This window comes from Wyeomyia smithii, chromosome 2 (genome assembly GCF_029784165.1).
Source record: "Wyeomyia smithii strain HCP4-BCI-WySm-NY-G18 chromosome 2, ASM2978416v1, whole genome shotgun sequence".
Classification (NCBI taxonomy): Eukaryota; Metazoa; Arthropoda; class Insecta; order Diptera; family Culicidae; genus Wyeomyia; species Wyeomyia smithii.
In genome coordinates this window covers 16,246,521-16,266,260 of record NC_073695.1, presented here as the reverse complement: position 1 = coordinate 16,266,260, position 19,740 = coordinate 16,246,521, and the positions used below count along the sequence as shown (strand labels likewise).

Here is a 19,740-nt window from a genome sequence, read left to right as displayed (position 1 = left end):
ATAAACTTCTTAGTACGTATCATGTTTTAATACTCAAGGTTTATTCATATTAAATTTAAAATTTAAAAAAAAATCATTATAAGAAAACGAAATTGAGTGGTTTTCGATCGGTTTCTTGTCCGGGTGCTTCTCTTGCGGTGGTGGTGGTGTTAGGGCTCGTGGTTTTGCAGGTCGTAACGGAGGTATTTTCAGTGGAGGTGATGGCGCGTATTTGGATGTTGGCGTAGACTTACGTGGTGAACTACGATTTCGCAGCGGTGACGTAAATCGTGGCGGTGACGGATTTTGTAGCGGTGAAGGATTTCGTTGTGGTGACCACAATGGTGACGATATATCGCCCGCTGGCTCAGTCCACGAGTCATCAACAGGCTCCTCAGGCTCAATATTGCTCATGGTTGCCCGTTCCTCGAAAGTTGGCTTTAGAAATCTCAATAGATGTTTGTATTTGTATGGCCGGATTTGAGTGGCCGCTTGGCCACTCCTCGTAGTTTCCTTTTTCAATGATTTCCGATATTGGTCTCGGATGTTACTCCATCTTGATTTGCAATCATTCGCTGGAAATGAATATGGAATAAGTGTTCTTGAAATTAAGATATATTAAATACGAAGTAATTCCACAAAAAACGGCAACCATTTTAATCGATTAATTTTTGTTTGGCTGCAACTTCGCATGGATGATTCAATGGATAAAACATGTCATTTAGTACTTTTTTTTTTGAAACACGACTCAATTTTGAGAAGCTATGTGAAAAAGGTGTTGATGATTACAAATACTTGTAAAGCCAAAACGATTCGTTTGAGCGGTGAGACGTCTTCGGCAAAGTTGCAGTTTCAAAAAAACTTACACTGTTAAACAATTTTTTTTTTTCAAATTTTATTTTCCTTATTTTTAATTTCTTCAAGTTCAGTTGGTTATGTTGGTTAGCTTTTAGCGTGAATGCATAATATGTTTTCAATCAAGACGAATATGTTTTGTTATATTTTCTAATTAGCTAACCATTAAAACGACCAAAACGAGTAACTATAACTGTTTTTAAATTTTTATTATCAATTTAATATCATCCTTTGCTCGAGTATTCCAGTCAATACCAACAAAAATTGTCTGGTATAAGGCCGTTCCTAGACCCCGACAAAAGACCACGCGGGGGTGGGGTGTTTAGCGAATAAACCACGAGGTTTTTTTCTGAATCATAATTTATTATTACCTAAATATACATTCATAGTCGATTTGTCCTTAAAGAAGTGTACAAGCCAATTGCCAATTGAGAAACACTCGCAGCTTTATTGATTTTTTTCAATCAATAAATTTATTTGTTACGACTTAATACTTTATAATTTTTAAGGAAATTTTCGATTTGTCAGCGATTAGAAAGATAAAAAATATTATTTCCTCGGTTTAAGGGAGGCCTTGCCTAATGTGACATTTACCTTTTGAAAAATAGAAATTGTATTTTACAGTGCGGCGAGATTTGTAACATTAGTTCTGGAAGTTGGCATAATACTCAATGACTGCTTGTAGTTAATAAATATCAACGTCTTGGCCTTAAAACAATTGTAAATGTTAAAAGTACGATAGTACATACTTTTTCAGGGCCTTTGTCAGGGCCGGATTTAGATGCTGAGGGCCCGGAGCAAATTTGTTTGTGAGGCCCTCTTTTCTTAAACATTTAGAGGTAATGTTCTGGAAGGAGACGAGCAAAAAAAAGGTCGCCCCAGGACTAGGGCCCCCTTAGATCGGGAGACCCGGGGAATTTGCCCCCTCCGCCCCCCCCCTTCCTCAAATACGGGCCTGACTATTGTGGTAGAATATAATGATGATTTCAATTAATAACATTCAATAAAAAGTGTTATTGAGTTCAGAAGCACTAAAATCTGCAGAGCTGAAAGTTTTAATGTATTTTTTGCCTTACATATGTCATTCAATTGCTCTATTATCGCTAGTCAAACCAGCTCTTTAATTTTTAGGAACAAAGTTCAAAACGCGGAATGATCTTTGTTCCTAACAATTAAAAAAAATATCGCCTTTCAAACAGTTTTTGAATTATAAAAAAAAATTTGGAAAAAATCACTAGAAGTAAAGACTTATTTAATATTTACTAAATATTTCAAAATTAACACAAACATTCATTTTTTAAGATGAGTATAAAGTTTACCATAACTATGGACGAAAAGTGTTTAAAAATAAACAATCTTTCATCTACTCACTTTTTACTGAGAAAACATTGGCGAAAATTTCATTCGAAATTTTCATAATAGAGTAATAATCCGATTATATCAGTACCCGATTTTATCTGCCCCCGATTTCATCGGCCCCCGATTTTATCACCTTTTTCATCAGATTTTATCATCATATAACATTTCATCAAAGAAAATATAAGTATGAACTGATTTTCTATTTAGATTCAATATTTTAGGACTTTTTCACAGCTCTTTGTAGAATACCATCATTCTAGATATACTTTTCATTGGAAACTCACCCATTGTACAGTGTTTTATTTTTGCGTTTTCGTTCGATTAATTGAATAGTGATTCAAGCCATAAAGTTTATATATATATATATATATATATATATATATATATATATATATATATATAAATTATGCCGTGATTTATCGCGGGAACTAAAAAAAACTTTATTACTACGATTAACACTTTAATGTCCGATCACTACTGAATTACACACAAGACTGAATTGAAAATTAAATCTAGAAAGCTTAAATAAACTAAATCCGCTGACTCGTCGTTCCTCCGGTGGTTCAATTCTGATGCAGCCTTTGTCCGCGTGGTTCGATCGAATCCTGCAGTCGTCATCGATTGTCAATTTATGGTTTCGTTGCTGGTTTGGTTCCTCCGCTTGTTGCTACGGGCCTCAGCTGGGTTTTTGCTGACGTCTCGGCTCCGGGTGCGCCTAGGCCGGTCGGTCGTGGTGTAACGTCTCCCCCCTTAGATTGTCGTCCGTCCTCGGACGATTTTTCGAAAAGGACGAGCCTCGGTAAGGTTGCGGGTTCTCCTTTTCCAATGGTTCCTTTAGGTTCCGTGGTGGTTTCAGCATGCTTATGGATTTTCAGGATGGTATCTTCCTTAGATTTGGTTCTTCTGTTGATGATATAAATTGCAAAAGAGCAGAAAAAGGTTAGTGTGAGGAGAATTCCTCCTCCGATGGTTGTTGTCCTCTTCGAGCGATGCAGGTCCAACTTTATCTCTTGAAGACTGTTTAAGTGTTCCCGTTTGATGTGGGTGATCTCATTCCGCTCTTCCGAGTAGTTGAGTTGAATGAATTTCCTTCCATAGATTGGTATGAGGTATTCTTCGTGGTCTGTTAGATGCTTTTGACCATTAAATGTGAGATTCATCACCTTAATCGTACAATTGTCTGTTTCGACAATAGTCGGGGTGTTGACTAATCTCGAGTTATTACATGAGTCGGAAATCAATACTTGTTGATTCGTATCCAATAGTATGATTCCTTTTTTGATTTCTTGTATTCTGATATGTTGCCTGACGGGTTCTAGGACACATTTTGGTGTCAAATGATTCAAAAGGTTGTTGATACAGTCGTCTTCGATAAGAGTTGTTGCTTCGCAGATGTCACAAATGTGCTCTCGTTTATAGATAATGTCTCTGTGCTTTGCCACCAGCTTGATGTCTGTACTGATTCGTGTGTTGTTTAAGTTGAGCGTCTGGATGTTGATCAGGTCGAACTCGTTGTCTTCTAGGATGGGTATTTTCGCCAAAATTAGGATTTCGTCGCCTTTTACAATTACGCTTCCTGAGCTGTATTGGAATATTTGATCTAAGTAATCCAGATTCAATTTTTGTGCTTTAAGTCTGTTATAAATGTACAATTTATCATCTAATGAAAATAAGTTTCTATTCAAAATGTTTAGCTTTGCAAATTCGATTTGTTCTTCTACGCTAGTGAGAATTTGAATTAACATGTCAAGGTTCATAATAAGATTAATGTATTCCAAGTCCGTATTGGTCGTAAGTGAGTTATTATTTTGGTCTACAATTTGTTTGTTTATTTTCTTGAGAATATCTGTAATATTATTCAGTTTATTCTGAATTCTTTCGTTTATAATTATTTGCCTTGATAAAGATTGAGAGAGTAAGTTTCCCTGCTTTTCTAACGTTTCTAAATTATGATTTATAATTTCCATATCATCGTTATCTGGATTGCCTGCAATAAGTTTAATTACTGATCCTAAAGCGTTAACTAATGCTCTTCTATTTCTGCGGGGATATAAACTCAACAATTTTCCTCTTGCGTATTGGATTTTGTAATCAAGGGTCCTTCTGAGATGATCTATTATTTTCAGGTTTTCTGTCGTTTTTTCTATGTAGTCAATGTTGTTTGCAATGGATTTAATATTGATTTTGTGTATAACTCTCTCAAACCCTATTCTTATCCTAACTTGTTTTAGTTTTATGGCAATTATGCCATTATTATATGATATTTCTTTAAATTTTGTGCCGTGTATTAGGATGATGTAAGTTAATCTGTAACGAGAGTTAAGTTATTGATTTAAACGATTATTTTTTTATTCTGTTTTTGTGTATTTTTACGTCATTGATGTCTTTAAATGTAAGATCGTTATTCTCTTTTATGGTAGTTATTTTGTAAGGGTTTACGTCTTTAGTTATTCGTTGGGAAATTTTAATGTATTTAGCATCGCCTGGGTTGTATTGTTCAGGTTGTTCGTTATCTTTATTTTGTTGTTCATATTTAGCTTTCCTTTTATCCAGTTCGATTTTAGCCGCTGATTGCAAGCTTTTAAATTTTTCCGAAATTTCTTCCATGTTTGTCGAGCCCGAATGATTGAATACCAAATTACGCGGTAAATTTTTTATAGCGGTATGAAAACTGTTGTCATAAATATCGACGGCGATATTAATTTGATCTCTTGTAGACAAATCGTTGAATTTAATTTTGTTTGTTCGATAAATTTCGATTAGGGTAGAATGAAACCGTTCTACAATACCGTTTGAATTTGAACTACTCGCGAAATGTAACTCGACTCCTAGGTCGTTAAGGAATCCGATGAAATCAATAGACCTGAAAGAAGGTTCCTGGTCACTCACAATAGTCTTCGGTCTGCCAAATTGTCTAATGTGTTCTGTAATAGCATTTTTTACGTCCACTATTGTTCTAGTTTCCAAAGGTATGGCATTTGCAAATTTGGAAAACGAATCGACTATGGTGAGCCACTTTTGAACTTTTAAAAAGAATATGTCAATGTGGACTCGATCGAAAGGGTTATTGCCGAAAATGCTTTTTCTTATCAAATTCGGTGGCTTCCTGTCATATTTGGCTTTTTTGCAGATATCACAGGAATCTATCAAAATTTTAATCTTTCGATCAAGTTGTGGGAAGAAATATTTTTGCATTATCTGGTTCTTATTTTCTTTGATTCCTCTGTGGCCACGATTATGAGTTTCCCTCACAATTTCATCCTGTTGTTCATCTAGGCGTATGTCCTCTAGAAGGGTTTCTGAAATAAAAACTTTGTAGGGGCTATTAGTTGAAAAATGTTTCCGGTAAGTTTCTTGAACTAATTGAACTAAAGAGATTGGAATTTTGAGGCAACTTGAACCTCTGGGGTTAAGAGTCCGCTTTAATATTTCTACTATTTCTTCTTCCGTATAACTTTGTTTGACTATTATGTGCCTGTGAAATTTGGGAAAGATCTGTTCATATGCCGTAATCTCTATTTTTCCGATTTTAAAAATAATTTGGGTCCTGAATGTGTTGATTGGTCTCTCAGTGCACGGAATAAAGTAATCATCGCTTGTATCCGCTGAGTGTACTGTCATGTCGTCACTTTCATCATCTGAAAGTTCCTCTTCTCGTTCGGAGGGTTCCACGTTTAAAGACATCGATGATTGTGAATGTGCGTTTAATTGATTATGTTTTTTTAGGTTTATCCGAGACAACGCGTCTGCGACGACGTTTTGTTTCCCTGGTTTATAGATTAATTCGTAGTCAAATTCTTCTAAAGCCAGTTTACCTCCTATGATTCGGTGATTTGCATTAGTCATAGAGAAGGTAAGTGGTTGGTGATCTGTAAACATTTTGAATTTCCGTCCGTATAGATACGGTCTGAAATGTTTGACCGCCCAAACGATTGCCAAAAATTCCTTTTACGTTGTTGAGTATCGTTCCTCTGTTTTACTTAAAGTTCGCGATGCGTATGCTATGGGTCTGTCATTGCCTGCGGGCCCTTGCGACAGTACTGCCCCTATTGCATAATCGCTTGCATCGGTAGTAAGAATAAATTCCTTGCTGAAATCGGGGTAAATTAACACAGGATCTAGCGTTAGAATTTGTTTACACTTTTCGAAGCATGCGTTTATTTCGGGTGTTATCTCAAACTCCGCGTCTTTTCTAAGAAGTGCTGTCAACGGTTTCACTATTTTAGCGAAGTCTTTTATAAATCTCCTATAATAGCCTAGCGTTCCTAAGAATTGACGAACTTCTTTTTCTGTTTTAGGGATTGGCCATTTTTTTATGATTTCTATTTTGTCACTGTTTGGTCTTACTCCATCTTCAGAGACAGTATGACCTAGAAACTGCGTTTCTTTTTTAAAAAATTCGCACTTGTCTAGCTGAATTTTAAGTCTAGCTTCTTTAAGTCTTTTTAGAACTTGTGCTAAATTTTTCTTGTGTTCCTGAAGTGAACTGGAAAATATGATTATATCGTCCATATAGACGAAACAACATACTCCAATTAAATCCCTTAGTATACAGTCCATTACCCTTTGAAAAGTTGCCGGGGCGTTTTTCAACCCAAATGGCATGCGAGTAAACTCGTACTTTCCTCCGTTCACAGAAAATGCTGTTTTCTCTGTGTCTTCTTCTGCCAGCTGGATCTGGTGGAAGCCAGAAACTAAATCAATAGTTGAGAAATATGTAGCCCTTCCCAGTTTATCCAAGATGTCGGTAATCTCGGGTATGGGGTACTTGTCGTTGATAGTTTTTTCATTTAGCTTTCTGTAGTCGATCACTAAACGAAATTTCTTGTGACCAGATGCATCTGCCTTTTTCGGGACTATCCATACGGGTGAGGTGTATGGTGAGATTGATTCTCTTATAATTCCATCGTTTAGCATCTTTTTAACTTGCTTTTGTACTTCGCTTTCATAAACGTAGGGATATTTATATGATTTCGTATGGACTGGGATACTATCTACCGTTCGAATTTTATGTCTTATTTTGTGTGTGAATGACAGTTTGTCGGACTCCACGTATAAAACATCTTCGTATTGATCGATCACCGTTTCAAGGGCTTGTTTTTCTTCCCTATTCATGTGGTCGTCACGAAAGGTATAGTTTGTCATGTTTATTTGCTTTGGCAATTCGGTTAAATCGAACGGATCCTCATCCATTTCGATTTCACTCGAATTTATTTCTTGTGAAGATTTTGAGAAATTTTGAATCGCTACAAAAGCTTTATTATTGCTGCTTCTGTAGATACCAGGTAAAATAGTGAATGAATTGTATTTCTTTTCATTCGCTATTATGAAATCACCGTTCTTTTTGGTTTTCAGTGCGATGTACTGAAATTCTTGTTCATTTATGTTAATTGCTTGCTCTTCAGGGAATTTTTTTTGCATTTTTATTGTTTTTCGTCCGATTTTCAAGGAATTATTACGAATGTCGATTTGAGCATTTAAGTCTCTTAATGACTCGTAACCTATTAATCCATCGAAAAACTTGTGAAATTTAAAAATATAAAATTTCAATTTCTTCTTGATCTGAAATGGATCAAAAGAAGCTGATTTGTTTATTTTATGTGTTCCACTTATATTCGTTACCCTGATTCCATTCTCAGTTCTGCAATTTTCAATGTTTACGTGCTCGGGTGAAATATAATTTTTGTTCGCTCCCGTGTCGATCAAAAATTTCATCTCACCTTTCGAGGTTTGAATTATTATATAAGGTACAAAATTGTTATCGCTTTTTATATTTTTCGATGTGGCTCTTCTACCACGTGAAAATTTAACTCGTCGACGAAGTAATCATCGTCTTCCGAGTTCAGAGCTGATTCCTCCAGCTGATTAGAGGTGTCGTACTCATCCTCGTGGTTTTTGCTGAATTCGCTTTCTTGTTTTGGTTTGGTTTCGTGGTTGTTCACCTCCGTACGGGACTTTGCGGTTTTCATTGAAACGTCGTCGTCCACCGGTGGACCTCTAGGGGTTTTAAATTTCCCTGATCCGTTCGGTTTCGCGTTGAACGTGTTACCGTGCTTGTTGTTGCTGTTGTTGTTGTTGTTCGTGTAGTTGGGTTTTGTATTCGTCTGATTACCGTTGTTGGAATTTGAAAACGGTTTTGAATTGAATGAATTGTTAGAGGTTGAACTGGAATGTTTGTTAAATTTTTGCCTGTACGCGGCATTCGCGTATTGCGTTGTTATAGCGTAGGCTTCTTCCAATGTTTTTGGTCGATAGCTCCTCACATGCATAGACAATTCGTCTGTGAGGCCATCTATGAATCTAGTAAGCGTCATCAAGCTTACTAAATTGTTTATTGCCTTAGTTGCATTCTGATAATCTTCCATCGTCGCCGCTGTCGATTTGATAGCGGTGTCGATGGTTTTGATTTTATTATAATACTCAGGGATTGTCTTTTTCCCTTGTGTTATGTAAAATAATGATTGGATGTGTGACGTAAGGTCACGTCTATCCCCGTAGGAATTCAAAATCACCTCTTTAATTTCTAGCCAGCTGTTCGGGTTGCCAGCAGCGATCAAAATCTCTTTGGCTTCGCCCGTAATTTTATTTTTCACTGCCCTGACTAATTGGCTATACACTGGTTCATCTCGGTATCTTCTAAAAAGTTCGAGAGTATTTTCCGCGTCTTCCAGCCATGCATGGGTCTCTTTTTTATTTCCACTAAATGTTGTTAGATTTTTGATTGGGTCTGGAGTCCTGAATTGCATAAAAGGATCATCCGCCTTCTCTTTTAAATTTCTGAGTTGTTCAATCAACTCATTTTGGTTCTGGGTTAAACTTCTTATGTGCTGAAGTAAACCCTCAATTGTGATTGCCGGTTGTGGGGCTGGTTGAGGAGCTGGTTGTGGCTCTTCTTCATAAAGTTCTGGGGCTGCGAGATCTGGTGAGATCATTAAGTCGCGCTCGGCCATTATAATAAATTAACTTCGTTTGCTTTGTATTGCGTATAGATTTGTTGTCAGTATTCACTTACACTGCACTTTCACGGTTAGTTGTTAGTTTTGTTTTTTCACTTTGTGATATTTCAGGTGTCCGCTTACCGCTGGTGGGGGCTCGCACCTCTGAATTAGTATGGTTTTGTTTGTGTTAATCTTAGAAAAATGATTGTGGTTACTTACAGGAAGATTACTGCTTTCATCTCCTGGAGTCTTGGTGTGAAGTGACGGATGGATGGGGTAGGTTTCCAAATGGCGGGATCGGTCCTCTGATATCCGCAAGTCCTTGATGTTCACTCAGGGGTTGTTCTTGCTGGGTGTATCAGTTGTCTGCCATAGACGTGGGCTGTTCCTCTTTGTAGAACTCGGTGACTGTGATACTAGATATTCACTCTGTTAACACTGTTCACTTTGTCTAACCACTTGGCCTTGAGACTGCGCCAATTATGCCGTGATTTATCGCGGGAACTAAAAAAAACTTTATTACTACGATTAACACTTTAATGTCCGATCACTACTGAATTACACACAAGACTGAATTGAAAATTAAATCTAGAAAGCTTAAATAAACTAAATCCGCTGACTCGTCGTTCCTCCGGTGGTTCAATTCTGATGCAGCCTTTGTCCGCGTGGTTCGATCGAATCCTGCAGTCGTCATCGATTGTCAATTTATGGTTTCGTTGCTGGTTTGGTTCCTCCGCTTGTTGCTACGGGCCTCAGCTGGGTTTTTGCTGACGTCTCGGCTCCGGGTGCGCCTAGGCCGGTCGGTCGTGGTGTAACGTATATATATATATATATATATATATATATATATATATATATATATATATATATATATATATATATATATATATATATATATATATATATATATATATATATATATATATATATATATATATATATATATATATATATATATATATATATATATATATATATATATATATATATATATATATATATATATATATATATATATATATATATATATATATATATACATATATATATACATATATATATACTTTTCTTTTTTCGATTCTTAGCAAAGTCATGCTATTTTTAATTTTAATTTAAAGAGTAAATGTAGTAATGAAGATAGAAAATTAAACTAACTGAAAATATGATTGTAGAAACTACGGAAAATATTGTTCAGCAGGTGGGACACGAACCCACCTTATTAGCCTATTAGCCTTCCAAAAATGCATGTTTTGCAAAAAAAAAGTTTTATCTATTAAAATATACAAGCTATTTGCCATATAATAATATTTTCAGGGGTAATTGCACGTGCACCATTTCACAATTATTCACAAGTGGCAGTTCAACTAGCAATCAAGATACAAACTTCGTTCTTTGAAGACAACGTCCTATAAAGACAAATTCGTCGTTTTAAGTCTGTAGACAGCATCCGATTAATTTTTGTTTTTAAATTCATCGCTGTTGTTTCAACTACGTCATCGATTTGTTTTCGTGTTTTTTGCTTGCGGGTGAATGAAGAAAAAGTAAAAAAAAATCTCAATTTTCATGTGTTTTGAAATGTATTGAAGATATATTTTGTGAAAGGGCTATCAATAAACCACGTATACACATTGAGGGTCATTTCTGATCCCTCTTTCGTTACCTTAGAAAATAGCTGAAACTCACGAGAAATTAATTTTTTAGGCTGCTTGAGATATGTATGACACTTACAGCACAACTTCATAGCTTTATGCAAACACTAGTACCTAACCCACGAACTAGTAGTGAAATTTATGTTTCACTTATATAAGAGCCCTCCCTTCCAGAGGAGGGAGGGGTGTCAACTTACCATTGACATATTTCTTACTCCTAAAAACCTCACCATGTCAAATTTGGTTCCATTTGCTTGATTAGTTTTCAAGTTACGCAGGAGTTTGTGTTATCGCCCTCCCTTTAAGAAGATGGAGGAGTCTCGAGCTGCTCTAACAACCTTTCCGGCCTCAAAAACCCCTACATACAAATTTTTTAGCCGATTGGTAGAGTAGTTTTCTCGTCTTTAATGATCAGGAGAGACAGACAGACAGATAGAATTGCTTTTTGATATGATATGATTTCTTGTTTTTCTTTCTGATTTTACATATTAAATTATTGGTTTACCATCTTTAATAACGAAATAATAATAAAAATAATTTCCCGATTTTATCACTTTCCCTATTGTATCACCTCAAACATCATAGAGGGGGTGATTAAATCGGGGAATCACTGTATCTGTTTTCTTAAACCTGTTTTCTAGAACCTTTAATATTGTTATACATTTTTCATACGTTATTTTGATATATATATGCAGGATTAGATCAGAAATTATTTTTTTTATGAAAATCGAAGAGTAACATTTTGTTCTCGAAAATTCCTGAGGTTATTTTTATTATGGTGTGCATCTTTCTTGAAGTAAATTAAATCACGACTTTCTCAACAATAGAGTAGTGAAATTTGAACAACCTGTTCGATACACATTTCAAGCAAAAATTATTGACTTGCTCTTAACGGGAACACATCTGACCGGAGATTGGAAGTTGTGGGTTCGAGTCCCACCTGCTGAACTATATTTTTCGTAGTTTCTACAATCATATTTTCAGTTAGTTTAATTTTCTATCTTCATTACTACATTTACTCCTTAAATTAAAAACTTGCTCTTAACGTAAAAAAAAATATTGTTAATCCTAGATAGATAGTTTGCGTCAATATGCTTCCTCACTTTCAGTGACATTACCCTCTGTTTTATTTTAATAGTGGGATTTCATTCTCGTTTTTTGAAATAAATTTTGGTAGGTATGTGTATCGGTAGCACATCGATAGTTAACATCGTGATGACCACTCATTATTGACAGATTGACAGATTTTGAGATTTAAAAGTCAATTTTCAATCAACATTAGTTTATCTTTCCAGGGTTAATGTAAAATCAACTAACATATGAGCAATCTTTCACATACAACGCATTTGTCACAAAAATATTGTCGTCTTTACTTAATTAACAATTAACTCTATTCGATATTACGCACAGGAACAATCTGATTAGAATCACTTTTTCAAAAATAACACCAAACATTTATCTATTATATTTGATCAAAAATTACTGTAAACTGATTCCTCCGGAATGTAGAATGTACTAAAAGTTCAATAACAATAATGCATTCAGCAACTAGTATAGAGAAAAAGTGCATTTTTGGCGAAATGAAACGACCACGTGGTTGCAGACACTGGAGAAACGAGAGGGTTTACCAAAAGACGAAAGACCACGGGGGTAGAAGGTATAAAAACTGATCAAAATATGACCACGTGGTTTAGGAACGGCCCCTATGGTGTACGCGTTTATTAAGTTATTGCAGTTTGATTGTATGTTATGTCACTAGCGTGAGGATGGCCATGGTTCGCACACAGTTTTAAGTTATTAATTTTGAAAAAATATAATTATTATAAAAATAAAAATACCATTTCTTCGACGCGATATTTAAAGTCTGAAATATCACATTAAATACATTTTTGATGCTTCGAAATGCAATTTGGTTTGGTTTTTAAGATGACTCTATCTGAATTAAAATGACTCGATAAATTACCTTTTTTTCGAAACTTTCAATTTTCTAAATTTTGTAACCTATAACGAATCTTTTTTGTTTAACGAGATTCTCCAGAAAGCTTTGCACAAAATATACATTTTTGAGAAAGGTATATATTTTTAATCAATTGTAACTATACAAAGTAGGAGAAAGTATCATAATAATATCATAATCAGATATTAGGAACTCGAGAATACAATACTTAAATTTGATTTTATTATCGTTCACATAGTTGGTAAAATAACAAAAAATAAAACCCACATATTGTTCCTTCAAGACTAGATGAATAACAAATCTTGATATTCAATAACAAAAAAATAACTGGGTTTAAAAATCGCGAAAATAACCAATTCAGATATGTTAGAATTATTGAGCACTAAGTGCATGCACCAAATTAAAACAATCAATAACTGAATATTTGCTCTTAAAACGCCGTTTTAATGCAATATTCGAAAATCAATGCAAATATCTTTTGAACGGCACAACGAGGTATGATATCAAATGGAGCACAGGGAAATATTTTGCCCAAAACTTGTTTTGTGTCAAATAAAAATATCTGATCAAGCCTGCTTTGCAATTATACGCAATCATACTTACCGAATAACATTAAACACGTGGAAAAACAAAGGAATATCAATCATTCACGACACAATTACCCGTACAACTCACCGAATACAAGTCAGCTCCGTTATCTTTTAAACTCTTCCTATGACTTTAATGTGAGCAGAAGTCAGCACACGTTTTATTTTGAAATTTTATATAAAAATTACACAAAACATCGAAGTGAGATAAGAGAATCAAGAATTCAAAATTTGGGAAAAATGCTTTCCTTGGTTCTTAAGGGGGTAAATAAAATCAAGAATTAGGCCATACCTTCTGCTTCTAATTCTGCAGCGATTCTGTTCCAAATGACCGTTTTGTGCCGCGAGTCTAAATACCGTGCCTCTCCCAAATCGTACAACACAGGATGGCTTCTCACAAGTTCGATCAGTTTTTCGTCATCCATTTCCAATATTTGTTTTTAGCAAAAACACAACACTTTTCCCGAACTATCATTCAACGTTTGACTGTGACGGCAATGTGCATGAATGCAAATGCAAAGCAAAACCGAAAATATGTTACTACTACATACACGCATCTACCCGAATGCCTTCCGTGCACTCTCCCGGCAACACAAAGTATCGTCGGCAACGATAGTTTTTTTCTCGCACGGCGGCAGCACGACGGCAACTCAGCGCTGCTCCGGTCTGGACACGTCGCGTCGCTGTGAATGCGTTCGTAAGAACGCATGCAATCAATCTCAAACGAGCCCGGATGACACACGGATCAGCCACGGCCCGGTCCCGGCCCGGTTCCGGATCGGAAGCAGTGGGAATAGCCCTTTATAGTGTCACTCAGTGTGGGGAACTTGGGTGATTGGGGAAAGAACCAATCACGTGGAGGCATCTCTGCTTTCTTTCTTTGTCGTTTACGTTGGGTGATGAATGCGATGCCAATTGGCTGGCATTGCTAGCCAATGACTGAATGCGTGAAATCATTTCGTCTATGTTTTTGAAGTCTGCGTTAGGGAAATATACCAATCGTATGAAAAATGTATGTGGATATTCGACCTTCAAACTTTCCCGCAATTTTTACTGAGTAATAAGAAAATGGTAACCGGAATTATCATGTTATACAAATCTTGTATGTTTTAGCTTTCCAACGGTATATTAACTATTAAAATCGGAACAGTTGTTTGAGCGCTATTAGCATCCAAAAACTTCCATTCCGCCAACCAAAAATGTTACATGTTCAATCCAGTTTTCCCCGAATGTACCTTACAGGGTGACAAAGTCCGGTCACGCAGGAAAATCTCAATATTTCAAAGAATAAGAAGAAAATCTGAATCTGGCTTTCATAGCTTTATTCAGTAACTCATAAAGACGATATCTCGGAATTACACCACCTTTCTCTGATCGAACCAGCTTCAGACGTCTCGGAAAGTCGTCGCAAGCGGCGCGCACGTGCTCCATCGGCATCTCGTCCCAGATTTTCGTGATAACTCGCTTGAATTGTTCCAAATTTGATATTTTATAGTCGTTCAGCTTCGACATTCTGTATCCCCACACGAAATAATCCAGAGGATTCAGACCCGGAGACGACGGAGGCCATTCATTCTTCGAAATAAAATCGGTCAAGTTTTCCCCACACCACGCCTGAACAACCGCCACGCGGGATGGGGCGCCATCTTGCTGTAAGCAGTAGTAATCGTCTTCAAACAATAGTTCAGCTTGAGGTAGAACATTTTTATTCAAAACTGTTTTCAGGTAGTACGCTGCGTTGATTTTGACCCCTTCATCGATAAAAATAAGAGGCAGTTTACCTCTCTTGCAAATGGCTCCCCAAACCATCACTGACGTCTTATTTTGGAACCGGGAAACGTTCAGCTTGTCCGCAGGAGCTTGCTGGAGGCTCACACTCCAAACTCGATCATTTTGGCGATTGACTGTTTGCTCCAAAACGAACAGCTTCTTGTCCGAAAAAATAATCTCGTCATCTGCGCGCCAATCGAGCAACTCCCGCGACCGTTGGTACCTCTTGTCCTTTGTAGCTTTGGTAACCCCATGAACCACCTGTTTTTGTACGGTGTAAGTTTTAAATCCTTGCGCAGAAGCAGGCGGATTGATTCTCGGTTCATTGCTAAGGTTCCTGGCCAGCTTCCGTGCAGATTGTGCGGGATTCCGGCGAATCCGGTCTCGTATAATCTTTTTCAGCCTTGGAGTTCTCACAGACCTTGGTCGTCCTCGGTGCCTCCGGTCTCTAGGCACCGATTTATGGTCCGGTACACGAATTTCCGGTTGATTCCGAGCGGTTTTAGGTGTTTGAACATGTGTCTGGGTTTGTACCCTTTCACATATTTAGCGATAACAGCTGCTCTTAACTCTGCCATGACTCACAACTTAATGTAAACAAACTGCACAGAAACGAAACGCTGCCACTTTGGGCAGCAAAGTTAACCCTTTCATTTGACATATAGATGGCACCAGAGAGATGCAACGTGTACGGACTTTTTTGTCACCGTGTAGTAAGGTGAAGAAAGACGTAGTCCCACGTCGAAAAAAAAAAAAAATACTTCCCTGGGTGAAAGTCAACCAGCGTTAGGGTCAACTTGTTGTTCTACAACGGGAGCGCCATGTTCCGGGTCACATCGGCCCAAACGACGGCTGATCGAAAACATAAAGTTTTGGTTGAATTATTTATGACTGCATAATGATCAAGACCGTAACCCGTTGGAATATTCGATTTGGATGTATGTTGTAGCCTGAGTTTGCAAAACATCTCATCCTAGTTTGCAAACTTTGAAGTCTGTTATAACGCGTTTGAAAGGCACGCTCTAGCTTTCGGCGTTGTCTTAGAAATGTTATTTATAAGAATGGAAAACGCATCGGGAACATTTGTTTGCAAAAACATGATAAAGATAACAGAATTATTGCCTAAAGTAGTAAAAAATTAGATTTGAAAAAGTATCAAAAATTTTAGCATTTTCTCCTGCCGCACCCTGTAGCAGATATACAACAGAATATAACAATACACGAGAGTGGCAGAAGGTTCTAGCATTTTCCCAATCAAATGATTTTGAGGTATTTAGAAGCGCCATTTGTGTTGTCACAATAGTGACACCTGGCAAGTCCGTCATATGACGCGGGATGGTTCTCGTTTTCTTGGTTTTTCTAGTAGCATTTCTTTAAACTTAATTATTACACGATTCTCTCGAGTTGTTTCGTTGCATGAACCTGTATGTGTATTTCGTAATTGCTTTAATTTAGCTCTAGCTTCGAGCTGCTTTTTGACGGTTATACAGTTAACGAAAAATTATTGTACTCTGCGCACAACCAGGGTTGCAAATTGTCACTGTCAGTGATGAATTCTCAGATGAAACTGAAAACTACGAATATCAGTTCCAACACGAACAAGCTGAAAGTGATAAATGCTTTCAGCTCCAATCAGTTGTCAGTGATAATGTTAACTGGCAGCATTATTATTACGGTGTAGGATGAAGATGATTACCTACTTTATCGACTTCATGCAATAGATTGGCTCATATCATTTATTTCACTGACATGATTTTCCCTGATTATTGACTCAGGTGACACTCAATATCAGTTTGAAGAGAGTGAGAGTGAAACTGCTGTGGTATCATTTTCATTTTTCTGTGTCGAAATTTCGCAATCCGTCCCTTTTTTACATTCCCTAATTCCATCACCTACGTCGCGCCGCCTGGTTGTAGCACTAGTCCCTCCGTAGGTGTTAAGACAATCACACGGGTTTTTTTTTTTCATAAATATAGCAGTTTTGTTAATCGTCACATCGCTATTTCGTTTATGCGAGTTTGCAAGTAACAGTGCCTGACTGGCAAAGAATGAACATGTGCAAATCTATCCAGCCCAGCTGACTCAACTTGCAAGGGAAGCTAGCCGCCTGAAATCTTGAGACTGAGCGAAGTCTGTTGTGGTCCCCGTGGTTGTGTTATCGGGTTCTATTCCCAGTCAGGTCGAGGATCTTTTCGAGTTGCAAATTTTCTCGACTCAGCTTTGGGACACGGTGTATCGTTGTACTTATCCTACAACATGCAAAATGTGCCAAAAACAATATCGATAAAGAATTCTCTCACATTCTGTGCCGAACACGCATCAGTATCGGACGTGTTTGGTGATCGCTCCGATAGAATATAAAACAAAAGACGTGTGAACAAGTGTTGGCATTGTTTGCCTGGTCGAGTGATATAAATCCGGGTTCAAGGTCGCGCCTTTGTGCAACTGTTTCGCATCGTGACTGCCAGCTGGTGCGTGAGCCGATTTGGCTGCTGGCTGAATTGTGCTACAGCAGTGGACGAGACACAAAAGAGGAAAAAGAAGAAGCCATCAGTTGACAGTTGAGTTGTATCGCTGTGTGGAGTGATCTCACACCTGGCTCGCTGCTGGTGGCTGTTTGGTGCTGCTGTATTGGTGCTGCTGGCTGTAACGGCTGCAACTTCGAACGATCGGACAACCAACCTTACTGGAAGGGAGAAGTAAGAAGGTACGTGCTCTTGTCGGCGCTAGTGCGCTAGACTTAGCGGAATGGATGTAGATCCCTCGCCTCCCGCGCCACCATCCCCGAACCCCTCTGACCCTGACCCTTCTGTTACCCCCTCCCCTGTTCATTCTTCAGTCCCCCCTCGCCCCAGGCTTTACCCAGACGGAGCCCAGGGCAGCTATACTGTCTATTTTCGGCCAAAGGCGGGACCGAAATCGAAACAGTTGAACCTCTTGCAAATTTCTAAAGACCTGACGAAGGAGTACAAGGGCGTGACCGAAATTCCCAAGGTCCGGCCTAACAAGCTCCGCGTCGTGGTCAGTAACCTGAAAGAGGCCAACGATATAGCTTGCTCTGAGCTCTTCACACGCGAGTATCGCGTTTACATACCCGCACGAGACGTGGAGATCGACGGTGTCATAACCGATTCGAGTCTGTCCGTCGAGTGTATACTGGAAAGTGCCAAAGGGTGCTTTAAAAACAAAACCTGTCCCGATGTAAAAGTGCTCGAATGCAAGCAATTGCGGTCAGCATCGATCATCGGTGGCAAAACAGAATACACTCTGTCAGACTCGTTTCGAGTTACGTTCGCCGGGTCAGCGCTACCAAGCCACGTCTCGATCCACCGGGTTCGTCTCCCTGTGCGATTATATGTGCCTCGCGTCATGAACTGCCTGAATTGTAAGCAGTTAGGCCACACCGCCGCCTACTGCTGCAATAAGGCACGTTGTGGCAAGTGTGGGGAGAATCATGCGGATGATTCCTGCAGTAAAAATGCTGAAAAATGCATTCACTGTGGGGAGAGTCAGCATGAGCTCTCGACATGTGCGGTGTATATGCAGCGCAGGGATAAAATAAAGAGGTCTCTCAAAGAGCGTTCGAAGCGTTCTTACGCTGAGATGCTGAAGAAGACCGTTACCACTTCTCCCATTACATCAAACCCTTTTGATCTGTTGTCCTCTGATGAAACCTCCTGGGCTTGCAAATTTAAAGTCCCCGAAGGAGTTCCCAGCACTGCCAGGAACATCTAAAACCCCAGTTGTTCCTTTTGCACATCCAGTTGATGAAAAAAACTCTGGATTAGTGAAATTTTCTGACATTGTGGATTTTTGAAACTTTCAATGTACCCGATCCAAATTAAATTTTTCTTACAGCATTTCTCCCAACAGTTAGATCATTTTTGAAGCAGTTGACTGCCCAATGGCCCCTCCTTGCAGCGATTGTATCCTTCGATGCCTAATTCAACTGCGTATATGAAGGATTCTATCTCTGTCTTACAGTGGAATTGTAGAAGTATTTTATCAAAAATTGATTCGTTTAAAATTTTGATAAATAAAAACAAATGCGATGCATTTTCCCTTTGTGTAACTTGGCTTACTTCAAATATTGATCTCAACTTCCATGATTTTAATATTATTCGCCTTGATCGAGACACCCCATATGGAGGAGTACTTTTAGGGATTAAAAAGTGCTATTCTTTCTATCGTATTAACCTCCCCTCGATTCCAGGCATCGAAGTTGTCGCATGTCAAATGACAATACAAGGTAAAGAGCTTTGTATTGCCTCAATATATATTCCTCCCAGAGCACAGGTTGGGCAACGGTTGCTCTTTGATTTGATAGAACTTCTTCCCTCGCCACGTTTGATTTTGGGAGACTTCAACTCTCATGGCGTGGCTTGGGTTTCCCCCTACAATGATAACCGCTCCTCTTTAATCTATAACCTTTGCGATGACTTCGACATGACTATTTTAAACAACGGCGAAATGACACGTATCCCTAAACCTCCAGCGCGCCCAAGCGCTTTGGATCTATCCTTATGTTCGACGTCGCTACGGTTGGATTGCACATGGAAGGTAATCCTCGATCCTCACGGTAGCGACCATTTGCCTATTCTTATTTCAATTAATAACGGGTCAACTCGCATGCGACCAGTTGACAT

The 19,740-nt window shown here is 38.1% G+C and overlaps 1 protein-coding gene across 1 annotated transcript; it reads right to left on the bottom strand.

Annotated features, from left to right (window-relative positions):
- Window positions 1–33: 33 nt before the first annotated feature.
- On the bottom strand, window positions 34–13,749 carry LOC129725879 (uncharacterized). The gene is made up of 2 exons (XM_055682256.1): window positions 13,617–13,749; window positions 34–554 (listed from the first exon to the last, which is right to left on the bottom strand). Exons 1-2 carry the CDS (start codon window positions 13,747–13,749, stop codon window positions 34–36), a joined length of 654 nt encoding a protein of 217 aa, XP_055538231.1.
- Window positions 13,750–19,740: the final 5,991 nt, after the last annotated feature.